This window comes from Ochlerotatus camptorhynchus, unplaced genomic scaffold (genome assembly GCF_037179485.1).
Source record: "Ochlerotatus camptorhynchus isolate MF236.1 unplaced genomic scaffold, CSIRO-AGI_Acam_v1.1 ptg000232l, whole genome shotgun sequence".
Classification (NCBI taxonomy): Eukaryota; Metazoa; Arthropoda; class Insecta; order Diptera; family Culicidae; genus Ochlerotatus; species Ochlerotatus camptorhynchus.
The window spans coordinates 8,065,157-8,086,137 of record NW_027040722.1 but is presented as its reverse complement, the minus strand read 5'-3'; the positions used below and the strand labels follow the sequence as shown (position 1 = coordinate 8,086,137).

Sequence of the window (20,981 nt, the reverse complement as noted above, 5' to 3'; positions counted from 1 at the left end):
CTTAAAATTCATGATCACTAAACAAAATGAATATGTTCTTTCGATAGCCGGCTATCGATAGATTAAATAAACAACAAATAAACAATACATACTTTTGGTTGCATCGCCAACTTGAGGTGAATCCTAACCGAATACCCTACCCAACCCTCCAGCTCCGTAGCACTTATGAGGGTGTCGCTAAGTCGGTGGCCTCTCGTTAAGTAAGTACTACATCAACATTTCCTTCCCTATCCCTAGTTATGGTAAAGATGGGCGTGGCCGGGAATAGCGACAGTCATGCTTCTGTTACTCTTGTTTAGATTGGAACCAATGTTTACTCCCCAGCATTATTCCTGAAAGTAGTCTAACTGAGAATTTCAGAAGAGACGTGAGTGTCGCTAGTATCCAATCTACGAAGTATATCATAACAACGCTAACGCTAACGCTAACGCTAACAACTCTTTCTTAGTATTTTTTTCTACAACCAACTGTTTTCGAACTACGTAGGTCCTTTTCAAAAATTACGCTTGGGTAAAAATTGTCTTCTCACCTGCGTAAAATACAGGGTCTTTCATAATGAAAATATGTGCCAAGTGTTATCGAAATCGAAGATGGTCGACCAAGATTTCCGGTTTTTTGAGCTCATTCCGGATGGAATCCCTAACATGTGTTCAGAAAATATTGTGAAAAAAGCAAAACATGGTTGCCCATCATGTCTACATGTTCAACAGCGTTTCTCTTGGCTTGCTGTTCTTGCAGATGGGACTGAATATGTTTTTATAGTAGTAGTAGCAGTACTACGTGGAAAAACCTGGAAAATCTGGAAATGCATGGAAGTCTCAGGAATTTCATCTTTACTCTGGAAATTTAATAATGTTCATACTAAAAATATTTTAAAGAAAATAATGCATTTTAAAATACAAACATTAAATTTTCCTCGTTAATTTCATTCACACATTGAAATTCATAGATCCAGAGTGGATTATTCAGGAACAAATAAATTTTTAAAAATGCAGAGGCTTGAAATTTGGTTCTGGAATATGCATATTTCCCCAAAAAAAATGAACAAATTTTTGAATTTTTGGAATTCAAAGTTATAATTTTCAAGAATCTGGAGCCAAATTCCTTGCACAGTGTTAAGGGCTCATGGAACTTTATTATAATTTCTAAGGACCTCATTCCAAGGGAGCTCTGAGGAAAAAAATCTTTGAGAAAAACATCAAGTGCAATCTGCTTCCAAGGTAGTGTTGAGGAATTTTATACTTCATGTGAGATACAGAAGGAGAAGCAGACTCGAAAAATATGAACGTCAAAGGGAACCAGAATCATTAGGAGCCAAGCAGTTTGATGATTTTTTTTTTAAATTCATTAATTGAATATGCCCAAATCAATATTGAACGATACCATTTACTAAGGCTTCTGTAAAAATATTTAGAAGCACATTAAAATACAAAACAGAAAAAAGACATTTTCTCACTGCACACTGAACAATCTCAAACAATCACTACACGCTCAAAGCAAAACAGGCTATTTTGCTACACCCGTTTTGATTTGATTTAAATGGCACAAATTGTCATGGCAAGAAGAACAAGCATAAAATTAATTCCATGTGTGAATCCTGCATGCTGGGAAGGAGCATGTTTTGAGTAGAGTTTCAAGAAAATCTTTTTTCTTTTTCTTTGATTTGTTTTCCGTCGATCTTGTTTTCCGTACTGAGTACTAATGCTACCGACGCCAGGAAGGCAGTTCCCACACCTGGACCCATCAACTCACACACCGGGGACCAACGGCTTTACTTCCCTTCCGTAGAATGCCTCCGAAAATCGCGACGACGCCGACTGGGATTGAATCCAGGCCCAGGAGTGAGAGGCAGTCGCGCTTACCACTAAACCACCGGCGCCGCTCAAGAAACCCCTTAATTGAATTCAAAGTAAATATGAATGAAAACTCATAGGAATTTCGCTCCCAAAAATCAATTTCTCCAATTTGGCCATTTAGGTTACCTGGCACCAGTTTTGATGTAGCTGCAAAATCATAAATTTTTAGCCGTCGGACGGTACCAGTACATGCGGTTTTGGAAGTGTTCTTTTGTACCCTATCGGAACCGGCGCCAGGTAATCTAAATGGCCAAGTTAAAAAAAAATGCTAAATAGGGTGCCACTCTAGAAACCTTCATCTTTCATTTGAAGCCAATAGATCAAGAATCGGTTCAAAATGGATTGTTGGGAGCGAGCTGCAGTTTGGGTCTATTTCGACCCGCTAATGCACAATGTATAACTTTCTACTAATGCATTAGGAAGGATAAGATTCCTAATGCATTAGTAGAAAGTTATACATTGTGCATTAGCGGGTCAAAATAGACCCAAACTGCAAACTGCAAACCTCAAATTCAGATCTCACATGATGTGATTAGATCCTTCGAGCAAAGTCGGATTTCAAAATACTATCAAAATGAATATCAAATTATGTTTTTGAAATCATGTTGATAACATATTTTGATGAACTTTTTTTTTTTAATTTCGGTTTAATTCATATTTTGACATTATTTTGATTTTTCTAAAAAATATTATGGAAAAAAATTTGATGTTTTATAAAAAGAGCATCCAAATTTATCACTGAAGTCAATGAACATCACAAAAACAATTATGATTTTTACAGTTATATGTGACAACATGTACTGACGGTAATCTACCTATGAATTGAATTTACAAATCGATATAACTGGTAGATATAGATAGAACTGATTGAAATATAGGTTTGTTTTTATTTTGAATACCTAGATGAAAACTTATTGATTATATTTTTTGATTTTGAATCTTAGTGTCAACCAATAGATTTCAAAACATTCAGGTTACTAAATTTGATATCATGATATCAAAATAATAAGTAAATTACTTATATAAAAACGCATACATGGATTTGTTATCAAGAAAAGATTGTTATCTTTTTATTATCCTTCATGTACCATTTAGATTTCATTTTTGTTATGATTACTGTGAACTCGACCACACGGTAGGCAAAATATGTTATCACGAACGCTTATATCAAAATATAAAATTTAGTTTTCATTTTGTATTCATTCTCTGCTCGGGTACTGATTCATAGAATAAATCAGGACTTCGTACAAAACTCCTTTGATTCTGCAGAACATCGAGATCTAAACTTCGTGATAATTTGGAAAACCCGACACGGTGTTTCATTATAACTATACATCCTCCATGATTACAACACTTGGAGCGTGTGATATCTAAGGCTCTTCGCAAATACAGCCAGCCCCGTAATCCATTCACCAAGCGATTATTTTCGTTAGCAAGTAATATTTAGCTATTGAATGTAGAACCGTTTTCTATACAAGAAGTACTCAAGGCGTATGCATACCAATCTCTGGCGTAATCCTAAGCTATTCTAGACGTTTGTGAAGACAAAAAGGAAAGCTGATGGACTACCGGTTTAGATTCATCTAAACCATAAAAGATCCATCACTTCTTTTAAAAAAAATTGCTGAAGGGATACTCCCAGTGACAGCGGCGCCTGTGGTGTAGTGGTAAGCGTGATTGCCTCTCAAACCCAGCAGGCCTGGGTTCAATCCCAGTCGGCGCCGTCAGGATGTTCTGAGGCATAACATCTCTGATCACGCCTTCCTTCGGAAGGGAAGTAAAGCCGTTGGTCCCCGGTTCATGAGTTGATAGGTCGATAGGTAGGTAGGTAGGTTCCTGGCGTCGATAGCATTGGTGCTCAGCACGGAAAACAAGATCGACGGAAAACAAATCAAGGAAAAAACTCCCAGTGACGTGTTCAGCTTTGATATTTTCACGGTCACATCGGACCTCGTCGACTCTGCCATCCAGAAGCTGAAATTCTCGAACGCTCGAATTCTGTCAACAGAGCTTTCTTCTCCGCTTTCAAAGCTGTTCAACATTTCATTACAACTAGGTGTATTTCCTTCTCGTTGGAAATCTTTGTTCATATTCCCGATTTTCAAGAAAGGAGACAAGCTCAATGTGGAGAATCACCGAGGAATTACTTCACTTTGTGCCTGCTCGAAAGTATTCGAGATAATCATCAACAACGCTTTATTTGACAGCTATATAAACTAAATTTCTGCTGACTAACCCACCCAAACGTTCGGTCTCAATAAACCTCGTTCCTTTCATTTCCCTATGCCTACGCAATATGGAGGCAGGAGCACAGGTGGACGTCGTATACACGGATCTCAAGGCTGCTTTCTACCGGGTTGATCATGCCATTCTACTTGCCAATCTCGAGAAGCTCGGTGTCCCTCAAGGACTCATTCGTCGGTTTGAATCGTGAAAATCGAGAGATTTATATGAAAATCGGCTCTGATCAATCGGAATATTTTTCAAACAACGCAGGCATTCATCAAAGCAGCAATTTAGGACCGCTGCTAATCTGGAAATCGGTTTGATACTTCCAACTGGGTACCGGTCATTCTATGTAGACGATGTCAAGATGTACGTAGTTGTGCTTGCGGTTGCAGCACCTGATCGATAGTTTCGAAGGCTCTAGGAATTTTCTCACGTTGAGTGTTCAAAAAGGCAATATCATCACTTTCCATCGCATTCAATTATACGATCGATAACCTACCTTTGCAGCGTGTGGACAACGTTCGTGATCTAGAAATTACACTTGATTCTGCTTTGACATTTAAGCTACATTGCATGGATATCATAGCCAAAGCTAACAGGCAACTCGGATTCATCTTTTGATCTCTATGTCCAGGGAAGTCGACAAAATATCCAACATGAGAGATGTTCTATATCGGACCGAGAATTGAACCCGCCACCTCCAGCATGGTAATACCATATGTTAACTGCCTAAGATATCTGAGGCCCCACACAGGAAAACCTACAGACAAGTAATTTGAATACATCTCACCAATGCACCAATCTACAACACGCGTCATTGTAAATGATCCCACCTAAAGTAACAGAACCTGTATATATAACTCGTGACATGTGTTCGAGCCCTCAGGCTCACCCGAAGAGGTTTGGAAAATCGATTTACCTACGCAATCTGGTCTTCTTACCTTCAAGAAGGGCTCTTGGTTTGCTCATTCTCCCTATGTCCATCGTCGGTATCCGTGATCCCAGCAAGGACAACAGCCTCACCAGAGGAACAGCTGGCACAGAGCCCAGGACCCTATACTTTTTGTTTTCTCTATTCCGTAAAACAAACTACAAGAATAGAGAGGGCTGCAAATTGAGCAAAGAATACATAGTGCAAAAGCATGTCAAAAAATGCATCAAATCGATTTCGTTTAGCTTCGTTTGGACCCCCGTCGGAACAGGGAATAAAGTGAAGATCAAAAATGGTTTTGGCAAGGGAGACGAAGAACCAACGAAAGGTGTTTGTCGGTATTGTTTCTAATGATGTCACCATGGGTTTTAGGATTTTTTTTTTATATTATAAGCATATAGGAGAAATCCGTGAGAAAATATCCTTCCACAAGCATGGCAAGTTGAAGCTGCAGTGGCACGTGAAATCACAGACAAAAGACTTGCATCTAGTGCAATCTATTGTGTGTGGGAATGAGGTCCTACTACAGCCGGTGGAGTCCCACCGAGATTGAACAATAGTAGCTGCGAGGCAGCGCAGGTGAGTTGAATCGGTACTTATTAGTGTTTAAAATTAAAGGAGAAGGAAATAGCTAGCTCTGTATGTACACCTGGCAATAAGGTACATACATTTTGTAATAGTGACTTCGGATTGAAATTATCTTAAATTATCTACAGTAGCTTGAATATGTATCCATCGCTTGAGACAGATGATTTTTATTTTAGTTCTTCCTTATTAAGTCCTGTGTGGAACTTTACATCTGCACTGAATGGAGCATGGGCTTCCCCACAGTTGTTAATTGAAGCTTTCAAAGCCATTTTGATATATTGTGTGACAAGGCATGTAGAGTAGGCATGTGTAAATGTCCCATCCGAAAACTTCTTCAACCGCAGCGTGAGGCCCAAAAATAACCCACCACCCACATAAAAATAACTGAACTACCCGAAAAACAGGAACAATTCCCTGTTGAAGAACCCTTTCTCATTCTATTTACAGCTGATTTTAAAATTTGCAGCAATGGTTCAGAAAAAGTTAATTCTTCGGAGAACTCCAGAGGATTGAAATGGAAAGTTAGGAGAAAAGTTAGAGTAGTTGACTATTGTTGTAAAAAGTCCATGGAATTTTTAGAACAAGTTCAGTCAATTCCATAATAATCTCAATAGTAGGGGGATGTCTAGGTCTCCAACCAATGTCTAGAAAATCATCCAACTAATTTGGAAGACCCAGTGAAAACCCCTCCTTGCTTTGCAATTTTGGAGATCATAGAAAAATCTGGCGTTCACCTACATAACCCCAAAAAATATTTACAGAGCGATAGAAGTTCTACTAGTCAGTTGGAGGCGAACCAGCCAAAGGCTGAAAGCCTCCCTAATAAAGTTAAATAATAATAATTCTACTAGTCATATGATGGACTACCATTTTGTACGGTCAACACACCGGCTACACTGCACTTTCCTTCATCTTCCAGATACAAAACCATCCAGCCATCCTCACGGCGCAAGGTGTAAAACAATCTGCTTCTCTTTTCCCAATTTCAAACATTTTTTTTCGTCCATCGACTATCCCACAACCACCGTCGTCAGGCTTCCATCAGAGGAGGATGATGAAAAATGCACTTGTCCAATCGGTCTCGTTCACTTTTCGTCTATCTCAATTTCCTTTCTTTACCTCATGATCCTTTCTGGCTGTTCGTGCACATTACGACAGGTGTAGTGGCTCTATGGCTCATACGCTCGAAAGATGCTTCGCACGCATCCTGCTGACTTCCTACGCCATCAGGATGATGGTAGAGAGACAGAGCGAGCCTTCGTTCGAATTATTGGGGAGATTCTTCGCTTCCTACGCCGTTTCCTTCGAAACAAACGAAAATCAATCGATTACAGAACGAGCAGCACCGTGTGGCCTTTATTGGGCAATTTCCGCCAGGAACAGAATGTTTTTGGCATATTTCCGGTTTCATTTAATCGATCGGAACTATGTAAATACCTATCCTCATGTGCGTTATGTACATACAGATACAGTATTAATGTTGGAGTTTCTGCATTATTATTATTACGTTACCTTGCCTTCTGTAAATAATTTTGTATCAAGGGCAATGACCTTCAGGTAATTTCCAATTGGAATTCATTTGAACTCTGTTTCCTTCCGCAAGCCATTTTTGTTTACATGTCACCGCGGATGCTGAAGCTTGTAACTGCAGCATAATTATGTAAGGCACTCCCACAGGCCCCAAACATGAAATTTGCAACAACTGGCAAAAGAACACTACTCACCCGAATTGCTAATGGTTTGACCCATGGTGTTCTCATTAGATTTTTTCCGGTTGAGAGCCGCTGGTGCTAATTGGAACTTGATACGGATTCTAAAACTCTGATAAGAAAATCACTTCACACAACGGGCGGTGGTGCAGAATTTTCGCCCGCGGAGCACCATCCAGCATCAACGTTACAAACACAGTCACGATTTTTTGTTATTGTTGTTCTTATTCACAGTATAAATTCCTATGCATGCACTACGGAGAACACTGAACTTTGCACTTGCCTTTGTTGAATAATATTCACATTCACGCACCGTGGTGCATGAACTACACATCTGGCTCTGATGCACTTGTACAGATCTTATACTATTTTCTAGGCTTAGTATTTAATTTCAAAAACAACCAAAAAGTTTACGAACCGAACAGCAAATTCGAACCGATTTTTATTCTCTCCTTCTTTTCTTCACGCTATTTCAAAACTACCCAAATTTGGGTAGAATCCACTCAGATCGGTCAAAACTGAACCTACCCAAAAATGAGTAAACTATGTTGGGATCGACAAGTTCACAAATGAACAACATCGACATGAATTCGATCGACTTTGTTCATTTGTCAACTTGTCACTCTCAACATAGTTTACCCATTTTTGGAGGAGGTTCAGTTTTGACCGATCTGGGTAGATTCTACCAAAATGTGGGTAGTTTTGAAATAGCGTGTTAGTCTGTCAACATTATTTCTGATGCATCGCAGACTTATCGAATGCTTGCAGGGATGTACGTGAGGCAGATTAGAAAAAATCCTCAGAGGGAGAGATGGGCTAAGAGAATGTTTTGAGCCAAATGAACTCAGTGACAACATTTCAAAGGGGCGTAATGGCATTTGTAAACAATGGCTTTAGCCGTTGATTTCTCGCAACTAAAAGATCGCTCATAAAAATTAATTACACCAACAGGTAGAAGAATGTTTCCTCTACCAGCTAGCATTGTTAATTTGAAGAAGTGAGCTTTTATTTGCCAGAAATCGACGGCTAAAGCCATTGTTTACAAAAGCAATTACGCCCCTTTGAAATGTTGACACTGAACTGTTAAAATCTGATCGAACATTCCTATTAGAATTTTTCCGATGCATTAGGTCCTAAGTAACATTGACAGATTCTCTTCATTGACTTTGTCTTTGCATCCTCACTATTTTCAGCACACAGATCGATGAAAGAAGCTTTTATCTAGATTCTAATATTGCTGTTTGCATCTGAAATTGGACTGCCCCAAAAATGCAAAAAGTGTGATAAAAGTGCACCTTTGCGTCAAATCGTTTTGATGTCTTCGGAGCACTTATTGCTTGCATCATAAGAAATAAGTACACCCAAGACACCAATACGATTAGACGGAAGCTCGCACTTTAATCACACTTTTTAATAAATGAAAACGCGCTTATTAGTCCAGTTTGGTGTGAAATGCGCAATACGACAAACATGATAAGAAACGGTTACACTGAACCAATATGACATATTCCTGTTATGTGGAAGTCTAATAAATTTGCGCTATAAGATAATCCATTGAAAATTATATGATTGAAAATGTGTCAGGTAAATTCTATATGAATATCTTTTACATTTACAGTGCTGATAGTTTGGTAACTTTTATATGATCGTCACATGATAAATGAAAATCGGTCAAATTATAATAATTAACTGAAATGGATTTGAAACCCATAAGCATAAGCTTTACTTTTCACCACAATATAATATATGTGTCATAAATCAATCGAAGTAAAGTTTATGTGAAAATCACATGAAATTTACTTCTTCTTTTGGCACATATATTTAATCGATTTCTAAAAATAAACTCGAAAAAAAACATCAGGCTTTCCACAGTTGTGTCTTTTTTTTATTGTAGCTGATTTGGGATTCGATCAAGAACTGTTGAGGTGTGATGCTTTCGGTGTCTGCGCTCGATTCCACCATATTCCACTGTGCCACGGCTGACTTCAAGATTGAGCTCGTTCAATTAGCATGAATTAAGAACAGCTCTCCCGACATGGAATGTAGTGCAACGTTATGCTTGTTTTGCTAGAGTGAAGAAAAATAGCACTGACAAATTTATGCTCCGTTTCGATGGTGTCGTGTATTCAAATCTTTTTTAATGCTCCTGTGTGCAATGAAACAACGACTACATTATATGAGTTGATGGAACTGTTTCATGAAGTTCGAGTACTAGTGCTGGAATCAGAATTAGCCGTGTAGAAGGCTTACAATTAGAATCTTAGCAAAGTAAATATTGCAGTAGAATCATTTTTTTTTTCAATCTCAATACATTCTTTTTCGGAACCCCTTATCTTATGGAACAGTAACAAACAAAGATTATTCAATACAGTATAATTGTTGTTAGCAATATTTAGTTCGACTAATCATTTTAATGAGTGTACGATAACATCGTTGAAAGTTGTTTCAATAATTTATAAAGAACAATCATGTAAGATGTTTTTTTATTGGGAGCGATATTCATCCCGGAAAACCATGCCGAAAACAAATGTTTGCTGTTGGATTTCTTAAAAGGCAAATCTATATGACTATATAATGATTGGGATAGATCTGTTTACAATCTTTAAACCTCAAAAATCAAAGGAAGCTATTCCAATGAGATATGAGATATTTATATATTTCCTATACTGCAAAGTTAATTGACAGTCCAATAGTTTCTACATGTCTGTTTACACGCGACATATCAATAAATGTCAAAAATCGTTAAAAGCAACTCCAATAAAATAAACATGATTATCTTATAAGATATATCTTTTAGTGAGCAATATTCATCATGAAAACAGGTATATTTTACTGAATTTTCTCATAGTGCAAACTCATATGATTTTCCATTAGTTTCTAGATGTTTGTTCCCACCCATTACATATCACCAGTTTTTCACCATGAAATATATCAGACAATATTCATATACATCTTACCTATCGCTAACCACGTTCGAAGCAAATTTTTATCAAGTACTAAGTATATGAAATTACGGTAGAAATCATTCCATATCGCAGTCATAGTTTTTAAGTGATAACCCGATGGAATCTATCAATCATCATATAGAATGAATAAATCTGCTGACATTGCTTTGTTAAAAGATGGATCCAATAAACGGTACATGTCGATTTGTTTCAGTGTATGTACCCAAATTCAAGCTGAACATTGCATTACGTCCTAAGTAACATTGATCGATTCTCTTCGTCGACTTTCTCTTTCGTTAATAACATGGATGTGGGGATGTAAAGAGGGAGTCGACGAAAAGAATCTGTCAATATTACTTAGGGCCTAATGCATTATTGACCTGCTTTCTTATTCTTACTACATTAAATTTGAAAGTATTGCAATTGAACAGAAATTCAATTCGTGTACTTCTCAAATTCAACTAGTTTTTGAAGTCAAAACCAATATTCTAAATCTATTGATTCATAAACCACTTTGCCGAGCAGTTTTGGCGTAACTTTCTACCCAGCAATTTCTCAAAAATGGACTAACCAATTACTATATTTTCTTAATGAAACGTTCAAATCTTGGCTACTTTTCTCGTGGATGTGGAAGAAAAAATCTGAAAATATTATTTTATTCCGAAGTTCAAGTGGTAGTAAATGTAATTTTAACTGCTCGAATGAAGTGAATAATTGGTCTTTGTTGGTTATGTAATAGCACCAAAAATGGTGGAGTTTTTTTTAATATGAATTCAGGTTAGCGATGATTTCATAATTAGTTTTATGATGCGCAGTCAGCCACTTTAAAGTTTCAAGTTTTTTTTACGTAGGACTACGTCTGTAATTTCTAAATGGTTAAAACCGAAATTGGAACATGTAACAAAATTATGAAAGATTTTGAACGTTAATAACTCAGCTGCCCCTGGACCAACTTCAATAATTTTACCACCAATCGATCAGAAATATTTCTACGCATCTGTCAAAATCAAAATAAGACTTTATCATTTTTCAAATGTCGCTATTGAAAATTGAACGATTTTTCAACAGTTTCTATGATAGTTAAAATTATCACCGATTGCCTGCTAAAAGTAATTTCCCAACACAGATTTCAAATTTGAATTCTATCCGATCTCACCATACGCTGTTAATTCAATTTCAATCACTGCGTGGTGAGTTGTGGTGTTCTCCAGTACACAATCAAAGGCTGCCTGCAAGCAGCGACCTGCAGCCCACATGAGCATCCATAGAAGGAGGAAGAAGCCGCACCGCTATTGATCGGAATCAGTATCTCCTCGTGAAGTTCGTGAGTCGCTGTGGGCCATCTATGTCAACCGCGTCATACTAAAGAGTATAAACAGAGTGAAACCCACTCAAATTCCTATTCCTACACAAAACACAAGCTGCTGCTGCAGTTAACACATTATATTTATTATATAAGACCACGTAGTCCTACGCCACCATTGCGTACAACCTCATAGGGCTGTCTCTTGTAGTTTTTTCCTTCATTTTGTTTCCGTCAATCTTGTTTTCCGTGCTGAGCACCAATGCTACCGATACCAGAGAGGCAGCTCCCACACCTGGACCTTATTTATCGACCCATCAACGCATGAACCGGGGACTAACGGCTTAAATTTTCAAGTTATTTGCCTTGAAAAATATTAATTGCCTTCTCAACACTGCTCACTAATTGACGCCATTTGACGTAGGGCTACGTCTTTCTTTATTATACTGGGGGTCACATTACAAAATCGAAACTGAGGCATGTAACGAAAATGGGGGAAGTTTTCAAACGCATATTTCTCAAAACCATTCATGGAAAATATTTCATGCAATATGCGATTTTACGGAGAATTTATCCAGCAGTTTTTAGTGTATAGTACAAATAGTAAAAAAATTAAACCATTAAGAAATTTAACGAACAAAATAGGAATATTTCACGAACTAATCAGAAGAGCGGACGGATGAGAAGAACCTATATTATCTCACACGGACATCCTTTTCCAGATCGTGCACAAATTTGCCTTCCACAGCACTTTCTGGCAAGACGGCTGATCTGATCGGAGCTGAGTGGAAACTGATTACGCAAGAATAGTGGAAGAGGAAGATTAGTCAAAATGTTCGTCCACAAAAGGATTTGCCAAACCACTTCCACCATCAGTTGCTGCCAGATAATCGAGCTGATTGGAGTTAGCAGAAATGTTTAGAGTAGAGGGAAAGGAGGAGCAGTGGAAAGGGATCTATATCTATGGTTAGAAAATGGCCACTATAGCTAGTTTACTCTCTCATACCTCCGCAAATACCGTCCGGCCCGGACGGGAGAATTGCTCTTCGTCGTTCTAAAATGCTTCTGCCAAATCTGCCAAGTTTTAAGTACAGTTTAAGTTCACTAGCACCAGCACACCAGCACAAATGTAAAACCCCTTAACTAAAGCTACAGCACAAGCGTGCAAAACGGTTCAGTACCGGATAGGTCAAAACTGCCCTAATAGAAATTGTAATGTAGGAAACATCAGCAGACATCTTCAATACATTAAATTTTAACGTGTATTGCTGTACCCTTAATGTATTCAGACTTCAGTGGGACGTCCAAGTACATAAAAATACATTAGCCTCAAACGTTACATCAGAATCAAACGTCTTGACGATGTAAAATTTGACATCAAAATACATCCAATGACAACAGAACCAAACGTTACATTAGAATCAAACTTCATCACGATGTAATTTGTTGCACGCATAAAATATCAGAATACATCCAATGACAACAATGACATCCAATATATTACAAAATTTCTGATGTATACACCATGTTACCATAGAGGTAACTCTAAGACTAGAGGGTCCCGAAATAACGTGCTCAACTTTTTGGCTCCGCTCTGGTACTCTCTTCGGTCCCAAGCTAATCGATTCACTCCTCGAAACATAGGAAAAACCAATAACCCCTCATTTTATCTGTCAAACTTTCATAGCGAATCAAAACAAACATTGCGTAGTACTAGAATTTAGACTAGAATAGGGTACGTTAATCGTCTGCTTGGGACCAATAGGCTACTAAAGTGGTGAGCCAATTTAAAATCGTTAGTTTCGTATTGATTGTTGATGTTACGTTGCTTAAATACAACTAAATCATAATGTTTTCTAATGTTTGACATCAGGCATACATTTGATTTCGATGCTGATGTAGACATCAAAATCAAACGTTGGGCTAATGTGAATTTCTATTCGGGTGTACTACGAGGAACGGGTGGTGGCGATACCCAGCTGAATTTGAATCGGAATATTCTCGCACAGAAAATCCATCAGCCGGGTGGCTTCCTTCACCATTCGGCTATTCCTTCTCAAAATCCTTGGCCAGCACCAGCAACGGATAGAACTTGGGCCGAGTGGACGTTGAATTCCACCTGCTTGACATAGGGGGTTTCGTTGTCCAGTGAGGCTTTTCCTGGGGTTAGGATCAACAGTTCGAACGAAATCAACAGTGGCATTGTGCCCTTTCATGATACCACACACCGACGCCTGGTTGCTTCTTTTCGTCAGACCGGTTTGAGTCTTGGAAGTGTGTGCCGTCTCCTCCATGATGCTTTTGATGTCTTTGCCCCAACGACCGATTATGAACGAATGATCCGTAGTCTATTTTTTATAGTGAGTATGGCAGAGTGATTGACGGTTGATCTGAAAATTGCGAGAAACTGCACTTCTTGCTTGACAATTTGTGTGCATGCAGAAGGGATAAGTTGTGAAAGGAAGAATGGACAAGATCGATCAGGAGATGGATTGGAATTTTGTGCACGTTGGAAATTTTATGAGAGATTTGGGTAAAAATGGGATAATCCTGAAGTGTAGTGTAGTAATTACTTGGGATTTTTGGGGAGAAACATAATTGATGGAATATTTTGAGTGTGTTGAATTGATGAAAATAGAGTTAGACAAAATAAATGGGAATGGATTGGATGCGAGTGAATATTTCAGAGAGATACTAGTCTGAACGCGAAGAGGATAAGTGTAAAACGGCATAACAATCTGAAAAATCCGCTGCAGCAATATTAACCACAGCTCAACGAACGAAATAAACAGCTGCATCATGCCCGCTCAACACCTTCCATGTTACCACACACTGACACCTTGTTGATCTTCTCCATCGGATTTGATTCAATCGAGCCATCACTTTATCCTTGGTCTTCAGCGATAGATTTTCTGTGTGATATTGGCTCAATCAAGGAATAGTGAACAAATAATGAAAAAATCACGAATGAGTTCTCATTTTTTTTCTGAAAAAGGTGCCAATTTGTGAGTGGTGTTGAGTGGATGTAAACAAAGGCAAGAAAATTAATATTTTTCAAGCAAAATAACTTGAAAATTGAAAGTGATCAACTCCGCCAGTTGCTTCACCTCACTTGCTGTAAAATATTGTTTTTCGGAATTATGAAATCATTAGATGTTATATTGGTAATTAGCTCGGTAACTATTACTTTTAAGTTACAAGAATAGGTAGTAAAGTATGTGTTTGGTACATAAAACCTGTCAATATTGCTTTCAGTGCGTCACAATAAGCGATTTCATGATTCATGAGTACTCATTCTGAGTGAACGCTCACGAATCATAAGATCGCTGATTGTGACGCTCTGAAAGCGGAATTGTCAGGTTTATGAAACAAACATACACTTTGCACCTCGCTTTGCACCATCTTCTTGTTATCTAATGATTTCATAATTCCGAAAAACATTTTTTCTGATCAAGTAAGTGGAAGCAATCCTGGATTCCGCACCATTCAGGTTGTAGTAGATAGTTATGAGTTTACTCAACGTTAAGTTCCCAACTACACAGTAAAAAAAATTGTAATATCGATCAACGTAATTCAAGCTGATGTATGAAATAATCACAGACAAACTGACATAACACATTGAATATTTCTCATTTTAAAACATCGTCGCTAAAACATTACCGCCATCTGTTGAGTACACTGTGGTGGGCACTACACTGAACAGATGGCGGTAGTGTGTAAACGTCAAACGCAAGGGAATTAACTATGTGCGCCACAGGTGGCGGTACTACCATAGAGGTAACTCTAAGACTAGAAGGTGCCGAAATAACGTGCTCAACTTTTTGGCTCAGCTCTGGTACTCTCTTCGGTCCCAAGCTAATCGATTCACCCCTCGAAACATAGGAAAAACCAATAACCCCTCATTTTACCTGTCAAACTTTCATAGCGAATCAAAACAAACATTGCGTAGTACTAGAATTTCGACTAGAATGGGGTACGTTAATCGTTTGCTTGGGACCAATAGGCTAGTCAAGAAGTGAGCCAATTTAAAATCGTTAGTTTCGTATTGATTGTTGGTACTACCAACTACGATACTTTTAAATTGTAGTTAAATGCTTGTTCGATGAACAAATTGTGAGTGTTATGTCTGTTTGTCTGTGAAATAATGATGTAATAGCAAAAAGCAGATACAATATTACATCAATAAATGTAATTTTGTTCGCAAAATCGATGTACATCGTACAATGTGATATTACACAACCGATGGATTGACCTGGTTACAGCAGTTTCGATGTAATATTCAACAACTTTTTTTTGCTGTGTACGAACTTTACTACCTCTGTTGGGTGGTTTAGCTCCTCCGTTTTTGACAACATTAGAAGGAGAAAAGGAGACAAACAAGTCAAAAGTAACCCTAATAAATAAATACCATAAACGAATGATAACCCAAATTATTGAATAATTCCACAAATGGTTTGGATGATACCCGGAACACATCGTAAGCAAAATAATCATAACTATTTTATTCGGGAAAAGTGAACTAGCCACTGGGTACCTTTTTCTTAACGTGTAATAATCACTTCAATCGACGATCTGTCTTAACTACTACTTTACTCACGCAAACTAACGCGACCATCAAGGGGAACCTTCCCCCTACCTGTTGTTGGTGCTAGTTTGTGTAAATGAGCTATAGCAGTTGCCACAATTCGTGGGTTGAAGTGATTGTTTACAAAATCAGATACGCTGATTTGAATAGTTACGCTTGAATTTTTGTCTGTGTCTCATGCAGGGCTGTGATTAATTTTTAAACTGCGGATCAAGAAACATCGCACACTATCTGTCAACCTTCATTTCTTTATTTTGCTCTGTTCTTTCTGCTGCAGAGCAGAAGCGTGCATGTTTTCGTCCTCGTCCGTCAGGTCGAACTGGTGTTGAATAATCATCTAAACTTACTGCTACCTCCCGTAACAGAAATAATGCTTAAGGTAAGTCAAGTTATTTAATTAACTATATTCGTATTGATATTGAATGAAGTTTGAACTTAGTTTACAGATCTATACCGTCGGTTAGCCCCGGCGCCACTCTGGTCGAATGCCTTACGATTGTGTTCTACTCAAGCGACACCTACTTCATCATCTACTAGCGCGGCTGTCATGCAACAACAGAGCAACGCCTTGGATCTACCGGATAAACTGTACAGCCGGCTGGAACTGCAGATGAAAGGCATCGATCCGGAGGTGATGAAAAGCTACGCCTATTTTGCCAAAACTGCCGCCGAACATTTGGACATCGAAGTGGGAAAGCAGTGAGTATCATTCACAATCGAATCGAAACGAATACGCTGGAATTGAACTTGTTCTGTCATTCACATAGTTGGGCCCTCCGGAAAGCGGTTAAGGATCGGATGACTCTGCTGAAATCGGTCCACATCTACAAGAAGCACCGCGTTCAGTACGAGATTCGAAACTACTACCGGTTTATGCATTTCCACAAACTTACCGGATCTACGCTGGAAACGTTTCTGGAGTACATTGAGCGGAACCTTCCGGAGGGGGTGGCTCTCAAAGTTACTAAAGTAGAGCTACAGGAGCTGCCTGAGCATCTGAAGCCGGGCAGTGCGTAGAAAAAGATCGGTGCTTACATGGTTGGGTTTAATTATTATAGGACAGAGTAGTACACGGACACGGAATAAACATATTTCAGATCACAGCTTAAACTTGAACATTATTTGTAGTGGTTACAAGTAAATGTAGGGGCTAATAGTTACAAGCATTGATGCAAACTGGTTGTTTTGTCTCATAGGACAAAACTATTAACATTTCTGATGTTTATAACACGCACATTTGCGTAATCCCATTTGTAAGTGCGAAGGCTTATCTAATCTATAGTATCTTCAGGCAAAACGTATTTTCCAAACAAAAAAAAACTTGTTTGTAAAATACGATTTGAACGAAAACGAGAATACTGGAGGGCTTTTCAAATAGGTCGTATGTAACAAACGTAATTAAATTGACATTTTAAAGCTACCAGACACTACTCTGCTTTCTCTTGTGTTTTTTTTTCCTAATAAAAGGGAAAATTTTGCATATCTTCGATGTAAAACGGTTGTGGTGATCTCGAGGGTGGTCTATGAAATGATAACTACGCTGAAATATTACTCATTATAATACATTTTAAACCATTCAAATGCGCACGGTCGAATGTAACACCACGACACGCAAAAGGTCGTATAATATTGGTTAAAGAAAAGTTTGTATTCAACAGGAACGCTATCAATTCCTTGCTCAGTCGATAGCAGCAGAGCTGGAGATGTTAATTTAAGGGAATTTTGAAAGAATTATCTATCTCATCATAAGAGGAAAAAACCAACAGGTTGTATGTACAGTATTTACGCTTCAGTCAAATTTGTTAAATACGACGATTGACACCCCCATAAAAGTTAGGTGTAGTATGTAACATTGAGCTATGTTTTAATCAATTGGCACATACGATAAATTAATAGTTTTTCGATGAGAAAATTAAACAGAATTGAGGTAGCGGTAGCAATTTCCTTTAGGAAGAGTCAGCAGAATAGTGTCTGGTAGCATTAAAATGTCAATTTGATTACGATTGTTACGTACACAGCAAAAAAAAATGTAATATCGATCAACGTAATTCAAGCTGATGTATGAAATAGTGATGTAATAGCAAAAAGCAGATACAATATTACATCAATGGATGTAATTTTATTCGCAAAATCGATGTACTCCGTACAATGTAATATTACATAACCGATGGATTGACCTGGTTGCAGCAGTTTCGATGTAATATTCAACAACTTGTTTTTGCTGTGTACGACCTCTTAAAAAGCACTGCAGAACAAACTCTCTCGCAACACGAGAAAAGGGCCTATCATTGTTGATCGATTCTCTTCATCGATTTTATCTTTCGCGAATAACCCGACTGCAAATGAATTTCCCATTCAGTGTTTTGTTTTAGGCGCAAGCTATTATCGTTGAAAACCGGAAAATCCCACACGCACCAATTGAACTTACTCTCGTTCTGTACGTTAAACATAACGTCGGCCATTGAGTTGATGGGTCGATAGGTAGGGTCCAGGTGTGGAAGCTGCCTTCCTGTGGCACGTCGGTAGCATTGGTGCTCAGCACGGAAAACAAGATCGACGGAAAAAACAAACCAAAGGAAAAAAAATAACGTTGGACATAGTGCGCTGTATTCGCACAATGATGCGCTATTCAGCGTACTATGTCCGACGTTATGTTTAACGTACAGAACGAGGGTAAAATCGAATGTCCCGTGTGGGTTTTCCGGTGTCCAACTTGAACAACAATAACATCATCTTCTGTCGAACTGTGATGCGAGCTTAGCGAGAATTTCGTTTATGTTGCCGTGGTAAACCAAAGAGAAAGTCGATGAAGAGAATCGATCAACGAGGATAGGCCCTTTTCAAATTTTCGAGAATTGTCCTTTTAATCATCTTCATCAATCATCATAATCGTGAAAAAATCACTCCGCATCACCCTAAAGTCTAGCGATAGTTGAGGTGCCCGGCCCTAGGCTGCGCTGTGATCGATGGGCATTATGGGCATTATTATTTCCCAATGCTACCCTGGCAGGTATGTCTCTTTCGGCCGGCCATCATGTTTCAAATCTGTCAAACTTTTTCCATCCCAATCGGCGTTTGGTGCATCGCAGAGAATTTTTTTTGCTAATTTTCTCTGGAAATTATCTTTCCGGTCTCCGATCTTCAGCAGTTTCTTAAATAAGGTAAGTTTTGCTATCTATTGCCTACAAAATTTGGGCAGTTACTATTCAAAATCGTCCTCTAATTCGACGACTAAAACTATCGATTATTTTCGCCGGCACAGCCAAACACCCTCGCTCCAAGGCAACAAACAACATGGTTCGTACCGGAATGATGCGCGGTGGTGGCCGTGGCGGTATGGGAATGGGAATGCGCGGCATGCGAGGTGCCCCGTTCATGAACAAGAAAAGCTTCCTCCCGCGACATCCGTTCGACCTGACGCTGGCGGAGCCGGCTTTCCCGAGGGTATCGACTGCACCTGATGACTCCGTTCTGACCACTGCTCTGCTCAAGCGCAGTCAGGATCTAACGCCTTCCCAGCCGGAACAAACAGCCATTTCCAACCTGGTTACCAAGGTGCAGGCAGTGCTGGACAACCTGGTCGTTGCCCCCGGCGATTTCACCAAATGCCAACTGGACGAGGTTAGGCAGGTGGGTTCCTTCAAGAAGGGAACCATGATGGCCGGTCACAATGTGGCCGATATTGTCATCATTTTGAAGACGCTTCCCACAAAAGACGCAGCCGAAGTCCTCGGCAAGAAGGTCGAAGAAGACATCCAAAAGTCGATGAAGACCGAAGTGGTCCCGAAGGCGGAAGCCATTGCACTGGAGTACAATGAAAAGTGCTTCGAGATTTGGAACTCATTGGCCCGTGTTCGTTGTTTGATTGCAACTGTTCCGCAGAATATTCGCAAGCTGGATGCCGAAAAGCATCTGGATTTCAAGGTAGTTCAAAGCCACTTGGCTTCCATCCGGCACGCCCGTTGGTTCGAGGAAAATGCCCACCATTCCACCATCAAAGTATTGATCCGCATCCTTAAGGATTTATCCGAGCGGTTCGACGGCTTTGCCCCTTTGAATCCGTGGATTTGTGACCTGCTGGCCCACTCGGCCATTATGAATAACCCGAGCCGCCAGGCACTGCCGGTAAACTTGGCCTTCCGGCGAATATTTCAACTGTTGGCTTCGGGATTGTTCGTTCCGGGTTCGGCCGGAATTACCGATCCTTGCGAAGTGGGACACATCCGAGTGCACACCTCCATGAGTCTGGTCCAGCAGGACGAGTGCTGCATGGTGGCGCAGACCTTGGTTCGCGTTTTGGCTCACGGTGGGTACAAGCACATCCTTGGCTTCGTTGAGAATACCACCGTGGCGAAGGAAATGTCCGTCTGGGATGGGGTTGTAGTGTCGCCGATGGAACCGGCCTACGAGAAACCCGCCGAAAAGAAGGACGGCGAAGAGGAAGATATGGAGTGCGTCGAGGAATCCGCCATGGAGGAGGAGGATAACGGTGAGTAGAAAGAAAGAATGTTCAGCAATTTCTCAATCTCCAAATTGTGTATGCATTTTTTCTCTCTTGTGTAAGGTGTAGTTTTATTCTTAGAATACGAGCATTAAGTTAAATAATAAACCCACTAAGTGTGAATTACGATCAACCTAACAGTTGCGGTAAATCGAAAGAAGATCCCGCCGGTTTCGGCTGCCATTCGCATTCCTTTATTTCAGTTAGTCGGTAGTGTTTCACTAAACAGCTCGAACATTTGATCCAGTGGGCACGACGTACCGCTCGGTAACGCAGCTGCGGATGTCCATCGGTTCCAGTTCTGTTTCTCCGTTTTAGTAGTACATAGAAAAAC

The 20,981-nt window shown here is 39.4% G+C and overlaps 3 protein-coding genes across 3 annotated transcripts in view; 2 read left to right on the top strand and 1 right to left on the bottom strand.

The window, feature by feature from the left end:
- neur (E3 ubiquitin-protein ligase neur) overlaps positions 1 to 7,733 on the bottom strand; it is a 106,746-nt gene extending 99,013 nt beyond the window's left edge. Inside the window, exon 1 of the mRNA XM_065225661.1 lies at positions 7,329 to 7,733. Within this exon, the coding sequence (XP_065081733.1) occupies positions 7,329 to 7,353 (25 nt within the window). The 5' untranslated portion in view covers positions 7,354 to 7,733. The remainder of the gene's footprint in view (positions 1 to 7,328) is intronic.
- An 8,696-nt stretch (positions 7,734 to 16,429) lies between these two features.
- Positions 16,430 to 17,240, top strand: mRpS10 (mitochondrial ribosomal protein S10). The gene is made up of 3 exons (XM_065225602.1): positions 16,430 to 16,525; positions 16,586 to 16,845; positions 16,914 to 17,240. Exons 1-3 carry the CDS (start codon positions 16,517 to 16,519, stop codon positions 17,161 to 17,163), a joined length of 519 nt encoding a protein of 172 aa, XP_065081674.1. The 5' UTR covers positions 16,430 to 16,516; the 3' UTR covers positions 17,164 to 17,240.
- A 1,968-nt stretch (positions 17,241 to 19,208) lies between these two features.
- LOC135704165 (interleukin enhancer-binding factor 2 homolog) lies at positions 19,209 to 20,749 on the top strand. Its single transcript, XM_065225601.1, has 2 exons — positions 19,209 to 19,307; positions 19,409 to 20,749. The coding sequence occupies exon 2, from the start codon at positions 19,441 to 19,443 to the stop codon at positions 20,641 to 20,643; it is 1,203 nt and encodes a 400-aa protein (XP_065081673.1). The 5' UTR covers positions 19,209 to 19,307; positions 19,409 to 19,440; the 3' UTR covers positions 20,644 to 20,749.
- The last annotated feature ends 232 nt before the right edge of the window (positions 20,750 to 20,981 follow it).